This window comes from Dryobates pubescens, chromosome 9 (genome assembly GCF_014839835.1).
Source record: "Dryobates pubescens isolate bDryPub1 chromosome 9, bDryPub1.pri, whole genome shotgun sequence".
Taxonomy (NCBI): Eukaryota; Metazoa; Chordata; class Aves; order Piciformes; family Picidae; genus Dryobates; species Dryobates pubescens.
This window is the reverse complement of record NC_071620.1, coordinates 390,549-411,468: the sequence shown is the minus strand read 5'-3', so window position 1 is coordinate 411,468 and position 20,920 is coordinate 390,549. Positions and strand designations below refer to the sequence as shown.

The 20,920-nt window shown below is 63.8% G+C and overlaps 2 protein-coding genes across 4 annotated transcripts in view; both read right to left on the bottom strand.

Moving 5' to 3' along the window:
* The window catches only part of LPIN2 (lipin 2), a 36,084-nt gene that overhangs the window by 14,750 nt on the left and 414 nt on the right, over positions 1-20,920 (bottom strand). For all 3 annotated transcript variants that reach the window (XM_054164176.1, XM_054164177.1, XM_054164178.1), the window contains exons 2-5: positions 7,788-7,988; positions 2,933-3,028; positions 2,447-2,745; positions 1,844-1,951 (exon numbers count right to left, since the gene is read on the bottom strand). In XM_054164176.1, the coding sequence (XP_054020151.1) occupies positions 1,844-1,951; positions 2,447-2,745; positions 2,933-3,028; positions 7,788-7,979 (695 nt within the window). In that variant the 5' untranslated portion in view covers positions 7,980-7,988. The remainder of the gene's footprint in view (positions 1-1,843; positions 1,952-2,446; positions 2,746-2,932; positions 3,029-7,787; positions 7,989-20,920) is intronic.
* Positions 13,907-20,860, bottom strand: LOC128897443 (collagen alpha-2(I) chain-like). The gene is made up of 4 exons (XM_054164409.1): positions 20,659-20,860; positions 18,181-18,362; positions 15,303-15,432; positions 13,907-15,192 (listed from the first exon to the last, which is right to left on the bottom strand). The coding sequence occupies exons 1-4, from the start codon at positions 20,858-20,860 to the stop codon at positions 13,907-13,909; spliced, it is 1,800 nt and encodes a 599-aa protein (XP_054020384.1).

Genomic DNA, 20,920 nt, shown 5'->3' with positions numbered 1-20,920 from the left:
GGAGGCCTCCTCGCTCTCTGCAGCTCCCTGAGAGGAGGCCAGAGCCAGGTGGGGGTTGGTCTCCTCTCCAAAGTGACAGGACAAGAGGAAACAGCCTGAAGCTGCCCCAGCAGAGCTGCAGTTGCAGTTTCTCTGTGAGAAGCAGCCCCAAGGAGCCTGCTGATGCAGCAGGCCGTTAGAGCACCATGCCCCCAGGCTGCAGACCAGGAGAGGGATGGAGCCCAGCTCCACAGCCAGCCTGCCACTCCGTGCTACCTCTGCTCCTGCCCCCTGAGCATGGCCAGCAGCCTGTGGCACAGCTAGCCTGGTGACACCAACCACACCACCTCAGGCCAAATGCAGTGCCTGCTCCCCAGCCAGGAGCCCCAAAGCTCTGGGGAGCAGCTGAGGCCTCCAGCTCGTGAAGCCCAACTGAGGATGTGGCTCCAGCCCCAAGGCTGAAGAGCCTTGGCATTTCCTGTGCCACCCTTCCCATGAGCAACCAGCAGGTAGCAAGCACAGGGTGGTGCCCTCAGGCTCTGCTGGGGCCACAGCCCTAGAGACACCCCTAGCAGTGGGCCCCTGCTTCACCAAGTGCTGCTGGAGCTGGGCACCCCTGCGGTGCCCCCACGGCACAGCGGGCATCTGGGCCCTGAGCAGCTGCCAGGCCACATGGCTGTCACTGCCCAGCAGCACCAGTGACACTGGCACTGGCTCTGCTGGGAACCACACAGCTGGCTGGGCTGCAAGAGACCTTGGGTCACCCACTCCAGCCATGAACCCAGCACTGCCAGGGCACCAACCCATGGCCCTTAGCACACCTCCAGGGCTCTGAAACCCCTCCAGGCATGGGGACTCCACCACTGCCCTGGGCAGCCTGGGCCAGGCCTGGACAACCCTTTGGGGGCAGAAATTGTTCCTCATGGCCAACCTGAACCTCCCCTGGGACACCCTGAGGCAATTTCCTCCTGCCTTGACACTTGCTCCTTGGGAGAAGAGCCCACCCCCCACCTGGCTCCAGCCTCAGGGAGAGCAATGAGGTCTCCCTCAGCCTCCTCTTCTCCAGGCTGAACACCCCCAGCTCCCTCAGCTGCTCCTCCCCAGCCCTGCTCTCCAGACCCTTCCCCAGCTCTGTTGCCCTTCTCTGGCCCTGCTCTGGCTCCTCAGTGTCCTTGCAGTGAGGGGCCCACAGCAGTGAGGCAGAGCGGAGTGAGGCAGAGTCCTCAGCCAAACTGCAAGCAGTAAAGGTAGACACCAAAGAGCTGAGGTGGCTCAAGCTGCTCCTCAGCGTTCTCTGGGCTATGGAGATGTCCTTCCCCATGCCCAGTGCTGAGGAGAAGCAGCAAATTCGCCTCAGGTGCTACTGCCCAGGGACAGGACCTGTTCTTATGTCACCAGAGACTGCTGGGATCCCAAGGGGAGCCCTGGGCAGTACAGAAGCAAACTGCAAGAGGAACCCAGTGCCATGGGCAGCAGGAACTGAGGAGGTTATCTGCTTGAAAGTCTCCCCTGAAGGACACTGCCTGTGCCTGACATCTGTCTGGAGAGGTGCTCCCTGCCACTCAGAACCCAGAGGCAGCTGACTGTGGCATCTCTGGGAATGGGGTTTGGTCCCTGGGGGGCTCTTTAAAGCTAACTTCAGTAGGAAAGGGGCTGGGTTCTTTCTTCATGTGAGGGGGAAAACCCCAAGAAGATGTGAGAGGAAAGGCCCTGAAGTTCCACCTAGGTATCAGATGCTGCAGCTGCTATCACAGCAGGCAGGCATGGCAGATAGCTGTGCAGGCTGGGGGGAAACAAGCCCCAGTGCAGTAATTGGTGAGTAGCTCTTCACCACTATCCATTTGGTGACAGCACAGAGCCTTACTTCTCCAGAGGGGACCAGTCTCCATCAGACAGGGGGTAATGATCCTTTGAGTGATAAATCAGTGACTCCTTCTGCTCTTCAGCCTTTGGAGATGAATTTGAGGAGCCTCTGTGGGGACACAGGAGAGAGACAAAGTCAGCAGCCTGCATGACTCATCCAGCTGGACTAGATGATCAGGGTGACAGAATGGGTTGGTTGGAAGGGACCTCCCAAGCTCATCCAGTCCAAGCCCCCTGCAGTCAGCAGGGACAACCTCCACTGGATCAGGCTGCCCAGAGCCCTGTCCAGCCTCACCTTGGGTATGTCCAGGGATGAGGCCTCAACTACATCCCTGGGCAGCCTGTGCCAGTGTCTCACCACCCTGGGACTGAAGAACCTCCTCCTCAGCTCCAGTCTAACCCTGCTCTGCCTCAGCTCCAAACCATTCCCCCTCGTCTCGTCCTCAGGAGCAGTCCCTCTGCAGCCTTCTGCAGGATCCCTTCAGGTACTGGAAGGCAGCTCTAAGGTCCCCTTGGAGTCCTCTCCTGCCCAGGGCCTACACAAGGCCCCCCTGGAGGTTCAGAGGCAGGAGTGGAAGCAGCCAGCCAGCAGCTGCCAGCTTACCTGAGGGGCTGGACACTTTTCTCATCATCTGAGCTGATCTCCATCTCAAAGATCTCCTCTGTGCCAGGAGAAGAGACCTGATCTTCCTTCCTGCTGTCTGCTTTGTATTTCTTCCTTCTCCTCTTTTTCTTTTTGACAGAGCCTGGGGTGAAGGCAGCCTCTGTCTCCACAGGGTGTGACAGCTCTGAGGGTGCAGCTGGCCTCTCGCTGTCCCCTGCCTTCAGGTGACTGCTGGTGTCCTTGAAGAACTGGTCCTCGGTGGGGATTGGAGAGGTCGCTAAGTAAGCTGGAACTTTCTCCTAGGCATGGAGAGAAAAGACACAACAGGGCCAACCTTCCCACCTTGGGCTGTGTTTTGCCCCAGCCAAGCCTGCCCTTCAGCACACCAAATTCTCTGGAGGGAGCCTGGGGGAAGGAGATCGCTCTGGAGGCCTTCCCCCGGGCTCCCCCCAGCTCACTGCTGGAGGCCACCAGGCAGCCACTTACATTCTCCTCCTCAGTCTCCTGCACAAAGAAAGCTTCTCCATTGTCCCCCAGCTTCATGTGGAGGTCAACAGCATCCCCATTGATTTCGATGTCGATCTGTGGAAGGAGATCAGGCTGAGGGGCAGAGGGCTTGGGTGGGCTCGGGAGGCGCCTTCGGGGTCACAGACCTCCGCCTGCCCAGCTGGCTCCAGGCCTCACCCAGCCTGGCTCTGAGCACCTCCAGGGATGGGGCAGCCTCCCCCTGGGCGCCTCACCACCCTGCTCTAATTGCTTGCAGGAGAAAGCAAGCTCCCCTCGGAGAGCTTTGTCCCCCTGGATGCCCAGAGGCTCCTCCTCCTTCCCTGGGACTCTGGGACCCTCATGGGATCAATGCTGTTAACCTTCCAGGAGCCCTACAGCTGCCAGGCAGAGCTGAAAGCAACCCGGCGTGGGCAGGCTGCATCTGCTCAGCTCCTGTGCAGGGCTCCCCACTGCCCTGGTTTTCTGCTCAGTCTCTTCTCTGTGCTGATGTGGACAGACAAACATCCCTGTTTTCAGCACCCAGACCTCAGGCTGGCTTCTGGGGACTTGAGGCACAGCTCCAGAGGCCTGGCTGGTGTCCCCACACCCCCTGAGCCTGCACACTGCTGGTGGCCTCTTCACACAGCAGAGGGAAATGCCTGAGAGCAGCCAGCTGCTGGGGTAAGCCCTGTGGCAGCAGGAGGAGCTGGCAGCTGCACTCCCAGCCCCACGAGGAGGTGCTTCTGCCCTTCAGGAGCTTTCCAGAGGCAGCCAGAGGCTGGAATCCTCTCCAATGTGGGTCAGCCTCTCTAACCTGCAATCTAAGACATCCTCCCAGCTCAGGTTTCAGCTCACTCCTGCGGTGGCTGTTTGTGACTCACTTGGACATCGCCAAAGGCCCAGCTCTGGCACCCTGATGGACAGCTCTGGCCCCATCTGCTCCAGCACGAAGGCAGAGCAGCTTTTTGTCAGCAGGAAAGGGCAGGAAGCAGGAAAGCAGAGCAAAAGCAAGGCAGTGCACACTGCTGCCAGTCTGACAGGGCAGGCACTCCCAGTATGAACCAGTAACAAAGCAGCAGCCCAGCAGCTGCTCCCTTGGCTGCACCTCATTCTCCTCTCACAACCCAGACAGGGATGGGGGGAGCTGCCTGCAGTGCCCCTCCACCTCTCAGGGAAGTCTGCAGCTTTTCTGGCCTCTTTAAATCACCCCTGCCTTGGCAGCCCCCCCCAGCCCTCCCTGCTGGCAGCAGTGTCAAGTCCCCACACAAGAAGTCCCTATTTCAGTTAAACTGACACCAAATTCACCTCCTTGCCTTGGCACAGCCACCCAAGCCCATGGCAAGGGACCAGCAGGACAAGCTGCTCAGGTTGCACCAGCCTCAGCCTGGCTGGGCAGGGATGCCCTGAGGAGGGCTGACAGGAGAAACACTTCTGAGAGGTCACCAACCCTTAAGACATGCTCAGATTGTCCTCCAGACACCCCCAGCATAGCTGCTGCAGCACCAGGGATCGTTAGGTGGCCTGAAGCTTTCCTTCCCCAGCACATGAGAGCTGCAAGTGAACAGGCAGGGCAGTCTGTGGGTGCTGAAGCCCCCGTGGCTGCCTTCTCCCTGCACAGCCCCACAGCCTCAAGGCTTGTCTCTCCCACTGCCTTTACTTGCAGTCCTGAAGCTCCCAGAGAAGTTTACAGAACAGTGAGGGTTGAAAGGGGCCTCTGGAGAACTTTGAGTCCAAGCCCCTGCCAGGGCAGGGTCACCCAGAGGAGGTCACCCAGGAACATGTCCAGGTGGGTCTGGAATCTCTCCAGAGATGGGGACTCCACCACCTCTCCTGGCAGCCTGCTCCAGGGCTCCACCACCATTGGAATGGTGAACTTCCTCCCCCTGTTCTGATGGAACTTCTACATTCTTAACTCTGTGGGTGGGGAGACACTGGGAGAGGCTGCCCAGGGAGGCTGTGGATGCTCCCTCCTTGGAAGCATTCAAGGCCAGGCTGGATGAGGCCTTGAGCAGCCTGGGCTGGTGGGAGGCATCCCTGCCCATGGCAGGGGTGTGGAACTCAATGATCCTGAAGGCCCCTTCCAGCCCAGCACATTCCATGAGTCTGTGAACTTCTGATGCTCCAATCTGTGCCAGTTGCCCCTTGTCCTGTCACTGGGCACCACTGAAGACAGACTGGTGCCACCCTCCTGACCCCCACCCTTTAGGTATCGATCAGCATCGGTAAGATCCTCACCTCTGGGGCTGCTGTCCTGCAGGCTCTCAGCCCCAGGGCTCTCAGCCTCTGCTGCTCCCAGAGCTGCTCTGGGGCTGCTCTCCTGCAGGCTCTCAGCCCCAGGGCTCTCAGCCTTTGCTGCTCCCAGAGCTGCTCTGGGGCTGCTCTCCTGCAGGCTCTCAGCCCCAGGGCTCTCAGCCTTTGCTGCTGCCAGAGCTGCTCTGGGGCTGCTGTCCTGCAGGCTCTCAGCCCCAGGGCTCTCAGCCTCTGCTGCTGCCAGAGCTGCTCTGGGGCTGCTCCTCTGCAGGCTCTCAGCCCCAGGGCTCTCAGCCTTTGCTGCTCCCAGAGCTGCTCTGGGGCTGCTGTCCTGCAGGCTCTCAGCCCCAGGGCTCTCAGCCTTTGCTGCTCCCAGAGCTGCTCTGGGGCTGCTGTCCTGCAGGCTCTCAGCCCCAGGGCTCTCAGCCTTTGCTGCTCCCAGAGCTGCTCTGGGGCTGCTCTCCTGCAGGCTCTCAGCCCCAGGGCTCTCAGACTCTGCTGCTCCAGAGCTGCTCTGGGGCTGCTCTCCTGCAGGCTCTCAGCCCCAGGGCTCTCAGCCTCTGCTGCTCCCAGAGCTGCTCTGGGGCTGCTGTCCTGCAGGCTCTCAGCCCCAGGGCTCTCAGCCTTTGCTGCTCCCAGAGCTGCTCTGGGGCTGCTGTCCTGCAGGCTCTCAGCCCCAGGGCTCTCAGCCTCTGCTGCTCCCAGAGCTGCTCTGGGGCTGCTCTCCTGCAGGCTCTCAGCCCCAGGGCTCTCAGCCTTTGCTGCTGCCAGAGCTGCTCTGGGGCTGCTGTCCTGCAGGCTCTCAGCCCCAGGGCTCTCAGCCTTTGCTGCTCCCAGAGCTGCTCTGGGGCTGCTCTCCTGCAGGCTCTCAGCCCCAGGGCTCTCAGCCTTTGCTGCTCCCAGAGCTGCTCTGGGGCTGCTGTCCTGCAGGCTCTCAGCCCCAGGGCTCTCAGACTCTGCTGCTCCAGAGCTGCTCTGGGGCTGCTGTCCTGCAGGCTCTCAGCCCCAGGGCTCTCAGCCTTTGCTGCTCCCAGAGCTGCTCTGGGGCTGCTGTCCTGCAGGCTCTCAGCCCCAGGGCTCTCAGCCTCTGCTGCTGCCAGAGCTGCTCTGGGGCTGCTGTCCTGCAGGCTCTCAGCCCCAGGGCTCTCAGACTCTGCTGCTCCCAGAGCTGCTCTGGGGCTGCTCTCCTGCAGGCTCTCAGCCCCAGGGCTCTCAGCCTTTGCTGCTCCCAGAGCTGCTCTGGGGCTGCTCCTCTACAGGCTCCCAGCCCCAGGGCTCTCAGCCTCTGCTGCTGCCAGAGCTGCTCTGGGGCTGCTCCTCTGCAGGCTCTCAGCCCCAGGGCTCTCAGCCTTTGCTGCTCCCAGAGCTGCTCTGGGGCTGCTCTCCTGCAGGCTCTCAGCCCCAGGGCTCTCAGCCTTTGCTGCTGCCAGAGCTGCTCTGGGGCTGCTGTCCTGCAGGCTCTCAGCCCCAGGGCTCTCAGCCTTTGCTGCTCCTAGAGCTGCTCTGGGGCTGCTGTCCTGCAGGCTCTCAGCCCCAGGGCTCTCAGCCTTTGCTGCTCCCAGAGCTGCTCTGGGGCTGCTGTCCTGCAGGCTCTCAGCCCCAGGGCTCTCAGCCTTTGCTGCTCCCAGAGCTGCTCTGGGGCTGCTCTCCTGCAGGCTCTCAGCCCCAGGGCTCTCAGCCTTTGCTGCTCCCAGAGCTGCTCTGGGGCTGCTCTCCTGCAGGCTCTCAGCCCCAGGGCTCTCAGCCTTTGCTGCTCCCAGAGCTGCTCTGGGGCTGCTGCTCTGCAGGCTCTCAGCCCCAGGGCTCTCAGACTCTGCTGCTCCCAGAGCTGCTCTGGGGCTGCTGTCCTGCAGGCTCTCAGCCCCAGGGCTCTCAGCCTCTGCTGCTGCCAGAGCTGCTCTGGGGCTGCTCTCCTGCAGGCTCTCAGCCCCAGGGCTCTCAACCTCTGCTGCTCCCAGAGCTGCTCTGGGGCTGCTGTCCTGCAGGCTCTCAGCCCCAGGGCTCTCAGCCTTTGCTGCTCCCAGAGCTGCTCTGGGGCTGCTGTCCTGCAGGCTCTCAGCCCCAGGGCTCTCAGCCTTTGCTGCTCCCAGAGCTGCTCTGGGGCTGCTGTCCTGCAGGCTCTCAGCCCCAGGGCTCTCAGCCTTTGCTGCTGCCAGAGCTGCTCTGGGGCTGCTGCTCTGCAGGCTCTCAGCCCCAGGGCTCTCAGCCTCTGCTGCTCCCAGAGCTGCTCTGGGGCTGCTGTCCTGCAGGCTCTCAGCCCCAGGGCTCTCAGCCTTTGCTGCTCCCAGAGCTGCTCTGGGGCTGCTGCTCTGCAGGCTCTCAGCCCCAGGGCTCTCAGCCTTTGCTGCTCCCAGAGCTGCTCTGGGGCTGCTCTCCTGCAGGCTCTCAGCCCCAGGGCTCTCAGCCTTTGCTGCTCCCAGAGCTGCTCTGGGGCTGCTGCTCTGCAGGCTCTCAGCCCCAGGCCCCTCAGCAGCTTTGCAGCCCCTTGGCGGTCCCCTCCCCGGCAGCTCCCTGTCCCTGGCCCCGGGGAGCCCGGCGCGGGGCGGGCCCGCGGCTGTGCGCCGAGCAGGGCTGAGCAGGGGGCAGCAGCCCCCTCCCCACTCACCACCTTCTCCCGGGAGCGCAGCACGCCCAGCTTGCCGAAGCGGACGTGGAACGGGGAGCACTGGAAGGAGCCGTCCTGCTGCCGCACCACCACCACGTCGATGCATCCCGACAGCGTGGCCTGGTTGATGCCCTTGTACAGCTCCTTCACCGTCACCAGCACCTGGCCCGCCAGCTGCCCCACGTAGTTCATAGTCTGAGTCTGGGGGACAGAGCAAAGCCAGAGTCAGCCCCCAGCCCCCGGCACTTCCAGGCCGCGCCTAGCAAACTGCCCCCGGGCCTGAGCCAGGGCAGGAGGTAAACAAATCACCGCCGGGGGCAAGGAAGGAAAACGGCGATCAGCGCTGAGCGGTCCCGGGGCCACGGCGCAAGCACAGGCTGGCCGTGGGGGCTACTCTCGCACAGTCTCACAGTATCACTAAGGCTGGAAGAGACCCCAAGGATCATCGAGTCCAAGCTGTCACCACAGACCTCAGGACTAGACCATGGCACCAAGTGCCACGTCCAATCCCCCCCTGAACAGCTCCAGGGCTGGGGACTCCACCACCTCCCTGGGCAGCACATCCCAATGTCGAACGACTCTCAGTGAAGAACTTTCTCCTCACTTCGAGTCTAAACCTCCCCTGGCACAGCCTGAGACTGTGTCCTCTGGTTGTGCTGCTGGTTGCCTGGGAGAAGAGACCAACCCCCACCTGGCTACAACCACCTTTCAGGGAGTTGTAGAGAGCAATGAGGTCTCCCCTGAGCCTCCTCTTCTGCAGGCTAAGCAACCCCAGCTCCCTCAGCCTCTCCTCACAGGGCTGTGCTCAAGGCCTCTCCCCAGCCTTGCTGCCCTTCTCTGGATACCTTCAAGTGTCTCGATGTCCTTCTTAAACTGAGGGGCCCAGAACTCTCTTGGTGGCTTCCTTACTGTGGGAGAGGCTAACTCGCTTCTGGCTGGCTCGGATGACCTTGGCTCTGCTCTGGGCTTTGGCTAAGCACTAACAAACAGCTCCCTGTGCTCTCTCTCGGCCCTGTGTGTCCAGGGCGGCAAGGAGGGGAGCAGGGATGGGAAAGCTGTTAGCCCCCCTGGCCAGGGGGGTGGTGCTTCTACTGTTTATAATTGTAAATACCTGTAAATACTGTGTATTTCTCTGCTCCCAGACACCCAGCACCAGAACAAGAGGACACAGTCTCAAGCTGTGCCAGGGGAGGTTCAGGCTCTGGAGGTTCTTCCCAGCCATAGAGATTGGCCCTGGGGATGTGCTGCCCAGGGAGGTGGTGGAGTCCCCAGCCCTGGAGGTGTTTAGGAAGAGCCTGGCTGAGGCCCTTGGTGCCACGGTTGAGTTGCTCAGCTGGTGCTGGGGGAGAGGTTGGACTGGATGAGCTCAAAGGTCTCTTCCAACCTGGTTCATTCCATGCTACTCTGCTCTATCCTGTCAGTCCTAAGCAATGCTCACTGCTTTTCATATTGCAGTTCACAGAATCACCAAGGCTGGAAGAGACCTCGAGGACCATCAGGTCCAAGCTGTCACCACAGACCTCATGACTAGACCCTGGCTCCAAGTGCCACATCCAATCCCCTCTTGAACACCTCCAGGGATGGGGACTCCACCACCTCCCTGGGCAGCACATCCCCATGGCTGTGGTAGCTCTGGTTGCAAATGCAGCTTCATTTGCTTCCAGCTGGGCTGGGCTGGGCTGGGAATCTAATGTTGGGGGGGGGGGGTGATTTTCAACCCACCACACAGCTGAAGAGGCTTGGGGATGGCTACTGGAGACCCTGCCACAGGCAGGCACCTGCCAGCCCCCACCCTGGGCCTGCCCAGCTTCACCCCTGGGGCAGTTTGAGGCTGTACCTTGCAATTTTCCACAGATCCTGAACAGGAAGCAGTGGAATGTGAGCAAGTGACCACTGGGTGTGAAAAGGAAACCAGTCAACAGTCCCTTGGGCAGTGCCTGCCACGTGAGTTAGATCTGTACTCATTTTCTCTCCTCTCAGCTCCTCTGCCCTGGCAGACACTGGCCCTGGCTTCTGCTGGCTTGGCTGACCTTGGCTGCACTGCTTTGTTGTGGCTGAGCATTAACACACAGCTCTCTGCTCCTTCTCTTGTCCCACGTGTACAGGGAGGCAGGGAAGGGAGGCTATGATTAGCCCCTTGTTTTCTGTCCAGGGGGGGTTCTGGTGCTGTTTACCAACTGTAGAGGCCTGCAAGTGTTGGTTATTGCAGATCTTGTACCTATTCTTTGGATCCCAGAGTGCAGACTGGAGCTGTGCTTGTGCATGCAGCTCCCTGTGCTTCCACTCAGCTGCTCCAGCACTGTTAGGGTGGGGGAATTTTCAACCCACCACAAGCCCACAGCAGCTTCTGGAGCCCATCCTGCCCTCACCACTGGCCTCCAGAGTCACAAACCCCACTCTTCACAGCCTGTCAGCTGCAATCCAGGGCTGAGGAGAAGGGCTTGGGGTGCTGGGGTTGCACTGAGCCCTGCCAGCCCAGGGGCAGCCATGTCCAAGGTTGGGTGGGCAGCAGGGGCAGGGAGGGGATTCTACCCCTCTGCTGCACTGCTGAGCCCCCTGCAGTGCTGGAGCAGCTCTGGAGCACAGACAGGGACCTGCTGGAGCAGAGCCAGAAGCAGCCACAGCAGGCAGGGCTGGAAGCCCTCTGCTGTGGGGACAAGCTGGGAGAGTTGGGCTTGGTCAGCCTGGAGAGGAGAAGGCTCCAGGGAGACCTTAGAGCAGCCTGCCAAGATCTGAAGGGGCTCCAGAAGAGCTGGAGAGAGACTGCTGGCAAGGACAAGGGGTGGCTTCCAACTGGAAGAGGCTGGATTGAGGTGAGGCATGAGGAGATTCTTTCTCATGAGGGTGGGGAGGCACTGGCACAGATTGCCCAGGGAGGCTGTGGCTGCCCCCTCCATGCAGATGTTCAAGGCTAGGCTGGATGAGGCCCTGAGCAACGTGAGCTAGTGGGAGGTGTCCCTGCCCTTGGCAGGGGGTGGAGCTGGATGAGCTGCAAGGTCCCTTCCAGCCCAAACCATTTATGCAAGAGGAGGGGAAATGGTGAAGAACATCTTGGAACACCACTGGAGACCTCTGTGCCACCCCTCCTGGCTCTGCCTTCCCAGCTCCCATCCCAGAGCTGCCCTCCCTCACCACTGCAGCGCTCTGAAGCTCAGGGTGGTGTCTGGGAGGCCCCTGCCAGGCAGCCAAACACAGAGCAGGGCAGAAGCTGTGCCAGTGGTGCTTTGGGAGAGCACTTCCACCCAAAAGGCAGCCCACAGAGGGTGTCTTTGTTTGCTAATCCAGGTTTATTGGCCTCTGGACAAGGTGAAGGATTTTCCTTTGTGCCTCCAAACAAACCCAGAGTGCAGCCCAAGAGTTGCTCCTCTGAGCTTTATTTGTGGGACTGAGTAATCATTCCTGGTCTGGGCCCTCAGTCATGCTCCCAGCAGCACAGGGCGTGCTGCATGCAGCCCAAAGGAAGCTGCTTGGGTAGCCCCTCACCATGCAGGAGATCCAAGCCCACCTGCAGAGCCCCGCAGCAGCCATGGCTCTGCTGGGCTCCCTTGTGGGCTTCTGACACCTCACCCACACGAGGGAACCAGCCTGAGAGGGAGGGCTGGGGGCTTCCCAAGCCAGACTGAAGGCTGGGATGAAATGATTCTCAGGATTACCAGGCCAGGCAAGCTGGTGGAGAATCCTCTCCTGTAGCCTGGGTAAAGAGGGGTGGCTGAGGAGAGAGCAGACAGTGTCCCTAAGTGACTAAGGCCAGGAGCAGGGACTCCCATCCCCACCAGCCACTGCCAGAGCTCAGGGTCATGCCCAGCTGTGAGACTGCTGCTTGCTGAAGATCACAGCTCACTTCTGCTCCCTTCAACCCTCCCTCCCTGGCCCTCTCCTCCAGCTGACCTTAGCTCCCTGACTCCTCACCCAGTGTATGGTGGTTGGCCCAGCTCAGGCAGAAGGTGCCAGAGTCCTGAGGCACACAGCAGCCCCAGGGAGCCAGGCACAAGAGGCTGGGGCAGGAGACTGAGCACTGCCCTTTGAGCAGAGATCTGTGGAATGGTCTGGGTTGGAAGGGACCTCCAAGACCATCCAGCTCCAGCCCCCTGCTATGGGCAGGGACACCTCCCACTGGACTACCTTGCTCAAGGCCTCATCCTGCCTGGCCTTGAACACTTCCAGAGAGGGGCATCCACAACCTCCCTGGGCACCCTGCTGCGGTGTCTCATGGCTCTGTGACCCAGCAGCTCCTCTGTTCTGCTGCTGAAGGATCTCCCCCACCAGGGAGCTCTCTAACAGTCATTAGAATTCATGGCTACACCGTGGCTGCTTCCAAGAGGAGCTCTCTGGTGTTGGCTTACAAAGACAAGCTGGTTCCATGTGACCAGGGAGACTGCAGCTGTGAAAAGAGCTGCTGGAACACAAGTCCTCAACAGTCTCCATCCCATATGCCTCACCAAAGGGAACAGACTGGAGCAGAGGCCATGAGCAGGGAATTCTCCAGCACTTGAGCAGCTCAGACCCCCCAGCAGCTGCTGAGAGCTGAGCTCAGCCGGTAAAGGCTCTGCCCTCACGGCATCTAACCACAGGAAGCCAGCAGCCCCCCAGGACCCAGGCAGTCACCTCCTACAGACCCGTTCCTGCTGCCCTGCAACAGCAGCTCCCTTCTCCACACCTCACTGACACCTCCACAGCTTGCCCAGAGGAGCTGTGCAGGCTCCAAGCCTGGCAGTGTTCGAGGCCAGGCTGGCTGGGGCCAGGAGCAAGGTGGTCCAGGGGGAGGTGTCCCTGCTGGTGGCAGGGGCTGGAACTGGGTGATCTTTGAGGTCCCTTTCCACCCAAGCCAGTCTCTGTGGCTGACAGCAGAGGCACTTTCATGAGCACCCACGAACAGATAGCAGCTTCGAGGCGTGAAAGGGATGAACTTTTGAACCTCCTGAGCGTTCAAAACAACCTCTCTGAGGAGGGCAGCTCTGTACCGGCCCAGCCTCAGCAGCGGCACTGCTCTGCAGCCTGTTAGCAAAGGAGACCAGAGCTCTGCTCTCGGGGCTCAGCTCCCGGAGCGGGCTCGGCAAGGCTCCGGTGCGGGCAGTGAGCAAGCCAGAAGGAGCCGACCCGGGAAAGGCGACCTGGCTGGCGGGGCCAAAGCCCCAGCCGGGACGTGTCACCACGGGGAGGGGGTCTGTGGTCTGTTCTCATGAAGAGAGCAGGGACTGAGCAGAGGGAGGAACAGCCTAAGCTGTTGGTGTGGTCTGTCTGGCAGACCCCCCAGGGAAAACCATCCCAGACAAAGCATTTCCTCCGTGCCGCTCTGTGTCTGATGCTCAGCAAACAGCTGCCCGGCGGCTCCGTCCTGCAGGCGAGGAGCTGCATGCCCCAGAACAAGGGCAGGACAGCAAAGCCCTCAGTAAGTCCTCAGCAAGGCTTTGCCCTTGGGAGGAGGGTGGAGCAGATGATCTCTAAGGTCCCTTCCAAGCTGAGCCGTTCCAGATTCCATTTTGTACCCTGAACAGCCTGGGGCAGGGCAAATGCCCAGGTGAGACAGGACCAGCTGCAGCAGCAGCTGAGAAACGAGCAGCGAGCCCCCCCCTGGCTCCCGAGCAAAGCTGCGGGCTGAGGTTTCAGGAGTCTGCTGAGCGCCTGATGAACGCTGTGCGGGTCCTGCCCACCCATGCAGCTAGTCCGGAGCTGGTTTAACCACGCCGCGGGAGATGCCAGCCCCGCGGTCAGCAATGAACTGGCCAACTCACCAGGATTCCCGAGGGCACCCTGTCGTGGGCAGCACCACCACTCCCGAAGCCCTGCTCAGCCCCATCCTTCTCCGGGAGGTGCATCTCAGCACGGCAGGGTTGCACAGGGCAGGGCAGAGCGCGGCCCCACCATCACCTCTCCTCCCATGGGCGCGGAGGGGATGTGACCCCCGCGGCGCCCCCGGGCAGCTCCCCGGCCGCGCCGCGAGTGGGGCAGGGCTTGCGGCAGGCGGGCAGGGCACCTCCCTCCCCCGCCGGCGCCGCTGGAGGCGGCCCGGCCCCCGGGCAGCTGCCGCGGGCCGATAAGGGCAGAGCTCTGCTGGGCGAGCACCGATAGTGCCCATCCCGCCGCTGCCCGGCCCCCGGCGCCGGCTGGGATTGAGTTAATCATTCCCGGCACGGCCCACGCCGGCTGCCCAGCGGCTGGGTGCCCACTGGTGCGCTCCCGATGCCCTCCGCGGTGGACAAAGTCCTGCCTCGGCTCACTGTGCTCCAGCGCCCGCTGCGATCCCGGTGCCCGCCGCGCCCCCAGCGCCCGCTGCGATCCCGGTGCCCGCCGCGCCCCCAGTGCCCGCTGCGATCCCGGTGTCCGCTGTGATCCCGCTGCGATCCCGGTGCCCGCTGCACCCCCAGTGCCCGCTGCGATCCCACTGCCCGCTGTGATCCCGCTGCGCCCCCAGTGCCCGCTGCACCCCCAGTGCCCGCTGCGATCCCGCTGCGATCCCGGTGCCCGCTGCGATCCCGGTGCCCGCCGCACCCCCGGTGCCCGCCGCGATCCCGGTGCCCGCCGCGCCCCCAGTGCCCGCTGCGATCCCGGTGCCCGCTGTGATCCCGCTGCGCCCCCAGTGCCCGCTGCGATCCCAGTGCCCGCTGCGATCCCGCTGCGCCCCCAGTGCCCGCTGCGATCCCGGTGCCCGCTGCGATCCCGCTGCGCCCCCAGTGCCCGCTGCGATCCCAGTGCCCGCTGCGATCCCGGTGCCCGCTGCGATCCCGCCGCACCCCCAGTGCCCGCTGCGATCCCGGTGCCCGCTGCACCCCCAGTGCCCGCTGTGATCCCAGTGCCCGCTGCACCCCCAGTGCCCGCTGTGATCCCGCTGCGCCCCCAGTGCCCGCTGCGCCCCCGGTGCCCGCTGCGCCCCCGGTGCCCGCTGTGATCCCGCTGCACCCCCAGTGCCCGCTGCGCCCCCGGTGCCCGCTGCGATCCCGGTGCCCGCTGCGATCCCGGTGCCCGCTGCGATCCCGCCGCACCCCCAGTGCCCGCTGCGATCCCGGTGCCCGCTGTGATCCCGCTGCGCCCCCGGCGCCCGCTGCGATCCCGGTGCCCACTGTGATCCCGGTGCCCGCTGCGATCCCGGTGCCTGCTGCGATCCCGGTGCCCGCTGTGATCCCGCTGCGCCCCCAGCGCCCGCTGCGATCCCGGTGCCCGCTGCGATCCCGGTGCCCGCTGTGATCCCGGTGCCCGCTGCGATCCCGGTGCCTGCTGCGATCCCGGTGCCTGCTGCGATCCCGGTGCCCGCTGCGCCCCCGGTGCCCGCCGCGCCCCCGGTGCCCACCGCGATCCCAGTGCCCGCCGCGATCCTGCTCCGCCCCCAGTGCCCGCTGCGCCCCCAGTGCCCGCTGCGCCCCCACCGTGCCCCCAGTGCAGGAATGCTGCACTTGCAGTCCAGCACTACCTGTTGCACCCCCAGCACCCACTGCCAGCCCCATCCCTGCTGCAGCCCAGCCCCTGTCCCCACTGCCAGCTCTGTGCCAGCGTGTCCCTGGGCCACCCCTCACAGCCCACCCTGCTGAGCTCTCAGGGGCTGCTGCCCGCCCCGGCAGCGGCACTGCCACAGCGACACCTCCTGCCGTGGGGCCGTGCCAGCCCCTGCAGCAACGCTGCCCGCCAGGTCCAGCACCTGCCTGGGGGACATCTGTTGGAGCAGCAGGGGGGGGCCATGGGGACCCCCCACCCTCCTCTCAGCTCTGCCCACCCACGCAGCAAGGGCTGGCACTGCTGGATGCAACCAAACCGCTCCTGGGTTCCCTGAACCATTCCTGAGTTACACTGAGGCCACAACTTCTGGAGGACAAACTCCTGAGGGGCTGCTGGGGTCCACCCAGAGCTGTCCCAACCTCTGGTAACAGCTGGTGGGTGGCAGAGAACCCTGGCGATGCCAAAGCACTACACTGGTGCAGCAAAGGCAGCAACACCAATGCCTGCCCTGCACCCATGGCACAAGGTGACCCACTGCAGGCAGCCCAGCAGCCCTGCTGCCAGCTGGGGTGACCCCACTGCAGGCAGCCCTGCTGCCAGCTGGGGTGACCCCACTGCAGGCAGCCCAGCAGCACTGATGCCAGCTGGGGTGACCCCACTGCAGGCAGCCCAGCAGCCCTGCTGCCAGCTGGGGTGACCCCACTGCAGGCAGCCCTGCTGCCAGCTGGGGTGACCCCACTGCAGGCAGCCCAGCAGCACTGATGCCAGCTGGGGTGACCCCACTGCAGGCAGCCCAGCAGCCCTGCTGCCAGCTGGGGTGACCCCACTGCAGGCAGCCCTGCTGCCAGCTGGGGTGACCCCACTGCAGGCAGCCCAGCAGCACTGATGCCAGCTGGGGTGACCCCACTGCAGGCAGCCCAGCAGCACTGATGCCAGCTGGGGTGACCCCACTGCAGGCAGCCCTGCTGCCAGCTGGGGTGACCCCACTGCAGGCAGCCCAGCAGCACTGATGCCAGCTGGGGTGACCCCACTGCAGGCAGCCCTGCTGCCAGCTGGGGTGACCCCACTGCAGGCAGCCCAGCAGCACTGATGCCAGCTGGGGTGACCCCACTGCAGGCAGCCCTGCTGCCAGCTGGGGTGACCCCACTGCAGGCAGCACGTTGCCAGTGCAGCCTGAGGAGCTGTTTTGCTTCCCAGAGCAAACACTGACAGCAGAGCAGGCAGTGCACAGCTCCCCTGGACTTGGCCCTGTGGTGGTGTCACCAGGGCTCACCTGACTCATGTGGTGACCTCTTCCCTTGCATTCACTGCAGCTGACAAAGAGCTGCAGTGACATCAGAGCTGTGCCAGGAGCCCCCTGAGCAAGCTGTGCTGTCACAGAGCAGGTCCCTCACCACCTTGGGCTGCAAGCACAGAGTCCTCCTGTGAGGGAACATTCAGCTTCTGTCAGGCAAGAGCTGGCTGCTCCCAGGGATTCCAGGCCCCTGGAATCTGCAGGGGCATGTCCCAGAGCAGGGCCTGCGACTCTCAGCAGCCCTGCTGCCAGCTGCACTCTCCTGCAGACACATCATCCTTGGCTGACCTCATTCCTAGACACGTTCCACAGAACCACAGCTTCCAGCACCGGTTCCAGCCCCCTCCCTCCCACAGCAGATGACAGAGCAGAGGAAGCAGCTCCTGCCTGCCCCTAGGCAGCAGGAAGTGTTGCCCTGGGGAACAGCCCTCACCCCTCCAGCTTCACCGCTGCCAAAGGCTCCTTTCCAGGCACTGATCTGCCTCAGGGGGATCTCTGCTGTCACACAACCCCAACACGGGGGGTGGGAAGGGACCCCTGGAGACCACCCAGCCCAAGCCCTGCTCCAGCAGGGCCCCCCCTGCAGCTTGCCCAGCAGCACAGTGCCCAGGGGGGGTTGGAAGCTCTCCACCCCAGCAGACTCCACAACCTCTCTGGGCAGCCTGCTCCAGGCCTCCAGCAGCCTCCCCCCAAACCACTTTCTCCTCCTGCTCAGCTGCCACCTCCTGGCTTCCAGGCTCTGCCCCTTGGCCTGGCCCTGGGCACCACTCAGCAGAGCCTGGCCCCAGCCTCTTGCCCCCCACAGCTCCTTCAGCTCTTGCTGAGCATTGCTCAGCTGCCCTCTGGGGCTGCTCTCCTGCAGGCTGCACAGCCCCAGGGCTCTCAGCCTTTGCTGCTGCCAGAGCTGCTCCAGGCCCCTCAGCAGCTCTGCAGCCTGCCCTGGGCTCTCTCCAGCAGCTCCCTGGCCCACTGGAAATGGGACAGGTCCCCTCTCATCCATACTGGGTTGTTCCTCCCCAGGGCACGACCCTGCCCCTGTCCTGGATAAACACCATGAGGGTCCCCTGCCCATGCCTCTCTGACAGGCTGCTTCTTGCACCCTCCCAGGGCCTACAAGCCAGAGCCCAAGAGCCCAGTCAGGTATGGGACTGGATGAAGCCTGAAGAACTGGTGGTGAATGACCTGCTGCCCTTCAGAGTGGGGACCACCTGCACAGGAGACCTCCAGGCTGACAGAAGGCGCAGAAGTGCAGTGGCTGGGGCAGGAGGAGCCTGGGCAGAGGCCCCACAGGCTGCTGTCAGTGCTCAGGGTCACACTCCCCACCCAGGGAAGCAGCAGCCCACACCACCGCGGGGAACTGAGGTTCTGTCTGCACTTCAGGGCCCACCACAACCCCCAGCCCCTGGCTAGCCAAGGCAGAGGGCACTGCCCCAGAGCCGAGCTGCACAGCGCCCCCTGCAGCAGGCTGTGACAGCCTGCAGGCAGCAGCCGGCCCCGCAGGCAGCAGCCGGCCCCGCAGCCCCGCAGGCAGCAGCCGGCCCCACAGGCAGCAGCCGGCCCCGCAGCCCCGCAGGCAGCAGCCGGCCCCGCAGCCCCGCAGGCAGCAGCCGGCCCCGCAGCCCTGCAGGCAGCAGCCGGCCCCGCAGCCCTGCAGGCAGCAGCCGGCCCCGCAGGCAGCAGCCGGCCCCGCAGGCAGCAGCCGGCCCCGCAGGCCCGCAGGCAGCAGCCGGCCCCGCAGGCAGCAGCCGGCCCCGCAGCCCCGCAGGCAGCAGCCGGCCCCGCAGGCAGCAGCCGGCCCCGCAGGCCCGCAGGCAGCAGCCGGCCCCGCAGGCAGCAGCCGGCCCCGCAGGCAGCTGCAAACAGCCAGGCTGGGGACGTGGCCTGGGCCTGGCTCAGCCCCTGCTGGCTGCAGCACCCTCCTGTGTGGCACAGGGCTCAGTCAGCTCCCAGTGCTTTATCCATCCGGAGCTCAGTGCTTGGAGCCAAGCCGCCGCCTGGCTGCAGCCGTGGCTCCGGTCTGCTCCCTCAGCAGCAGCCAGGCAGAGCCCCAAGGACAGCTCCTGCCGCTCCCCGTCCCGGGAGGTGGCTGCAGGGACATCCCACAGCTCACTGCCAGCTGCCCCCAGGCTGTGCTCCAGCCCTGTCCCCAAGCACTCAGAGGCTCAGCTCGGCCTGAGGCCGCCCTGCGGAGCTGGACGCTGAGCTCTACAGCCAGCACTCAGCACAGCTGTGCAGCAGCCCCAGCGAGGAGCAGCCCCTCTGAAGTGACACACTGCCGGCAAAGGCAGCCCCACCGCGACCACGGCCGGGCAGGGCCAGAGGGACACCTCCGGAGGGGGCATCTCTCCCTGTGGAACCTCAACACCTGGCCTGAGGCAGCTCCAGGGCGCAGAAGGCTCAGCACAGCCGGGCACAGCAGCCGTCCACCGGGACGTGGTGTGGGGCAGACATGCAAGGCACCAGCTTCAAGCCCAGGGTTTGTCTCAGACACCTCACCAGCTGCTCTGCAGGAGCCTGAGGGCTTTGCCCTGCACTGGCTCACCCCAGAAGGTGACCTTTCATTCCCTCACCGGCAGTTACCTACAACCATCTGCAACTCGTGATGTGAGCAGCAAGGAGAGTCACTTCACTAGCAGACAACAACCAGCAGCCTCCTAACCCAGCCCATAGACTCCAGGACCACGAGGATCCCTCTGGCTCCCCACACACTGCACCGGTAACGGCAGAAAGAGTGGAAAAGAGGAAGGTGGTGGAGCAGGAACCACTTGAGCACTGCCAGCAGGAGAGAAACCCAACGGCTGTAACCTTTGGCAAGAAGCTCCCAGCCTCGGGCAGCTGCAGGGCCTCTGGGGCTGGTGCCCAGGGCTCCAGGTGCGCTCATCCTGACCCCGCACCGGCGCAGGGGAGCGCTGGAAGCAAGCACAGGCTCCTGCCCAGCGGCACTGGAGCATCCCACATTCCAAGGCAATCACAACAAAGAGCTCCACTTCATGGTGTGACAACCCAAACGTCCCCAGCAGAGGACACGTTCAGGCAGCAAGCGCTCTGCAGGCCTTGAGAGCCCAAACATTGCTCAGCTGTTAAGCTCTGCCGGGAGCTTAAAGATTAACACCGCAACTGCTGACAGCAGCCCTGCAGCAGCCTCAGCGACTGCTCCTCTCATCAATGGCACTATCAGCAGGTAGTGAAGCAGCCCAGCCCAAGCTCCGAGCATAATGACTCCATTCCAGACTCGTTACACACCACACACAGGGCTGTGTGTGCAGAGAGCACCCCACGGGAACCCCACAACCAGCAGCAGCGAGGGGATGTGCCTTGGTACCACAAGAGGTGGCAAGGGTCTTCTCCTACCCCTCTGCTCTGCACACAGCTGCAGTGCTGGGGCCAGCTCTGGGCTCCCCAGTCCCAGAGAGACAGGGAACTGCTGGAGAGAGCCCAGGGCAGGCTGCAGAGCTGCTGAGGGGCCTGGAGCAGCTCTGGCAGCAGCAAAGGCTGAGAGCCCTGGGGCTGTGCAGCCTGCAGGAGAGCAGCCCCAGAGGGCAGCTGAGCAATGCTCAGCAAGAGCTGAAGGAGCTGTGGGGGGCAAGAGGCTGGGGCCAGGCTCTGCTGAGTGGTGCCCAGGGCCAGGCCAAGGGGCAGAGCCTGGAAGCCAGGAGGTGGCAGCTGAGCAGGAGGAGAAAGTGGTTTGGGGGGAGGCTGCTGGAGGCCTGGAGCAGGCTGCCCAGAGAGGTTGTGGAGTCTGCTGGGGTGGAGAGCTTCCAACCCCCCCTGGGCACTGTGCTGCTGGGCAAGCTGCAGGGGGGGCCCTGCTGGAGCAGGGCTTGGGCTGGGGCAGCGCCAGGGGTCCCTTCCCACCCCCCCATGCTGGGGTTCTGGGACACAGGAATACTGCACATTTTCATAACACATTCTGGGAAGCCCAGAGCCCAGCACCAGGGGATGTAGATACCTGAACCCACCCAACAGAACTCATCCTGCTCTGCCTCCAGCCAGGACCACACCAACTTCTTTCTAGTAGCGGCGCTGGGATTTTTATTGGGTGAAACACACGGCCGTGAGACCAGGAGCGGAGCCAAGAGCCAGGTCTCTGGATGACATCACCGTGCCGGCTGGAAGGGCAGAGCTGCCAACGGAGCGCTGCCCACTGACAGCCGCCGACGGAGACGTCCTCGGCAGCCTCCTCCACGCCACCGCTCCGGCGGAGGGCAAACGCCGGCCAGGCAAACCCGCTGGGCCGAGCGGTGGGAGCGGCAGAGCCCCGGGAGGCAGGCGCCGTGTCCCCAGGGGTGGCCGCCGCAGCCCTCCGGGCCCGGCGGAATGCAGGGGCAGGACGCGGCTGCCCGGTAACCATCGGCACTGTCGCGACCTGTCACGCCGAGAGCCGCATCGCCACCACAGCCGGTGCCCAGCG

What these genes read in the sequence shown, in the direction of transcription:
- LOC128897443 (XM_054164409.1), bottom strand. Translation starts at nt 20,860, where the DNA reads ATGGTTACCGGGCAGCCGCGTCCTGCCCCTGCATTCCGCCGGGCCCGG. An exon ending in GGACGTCTCCGTCGGCGGCT is followed by an intron (nt 18,363 to 20,658) that starts GTCAGTGGGCAG and finishes GGCTGTTTGCAG; the next exon opens with CTGCCTGCGGGGCCGGCTGC. An exon ending in GCCCCTGAGAGCTCAGCAGG is followed by an intron (nt 15,193 to 15,302) that starts GTGGGCTGTGAG and finishes GGGGTGCAACAG; the next exon opens with GTAGTGCTGGACTGCAAGTG.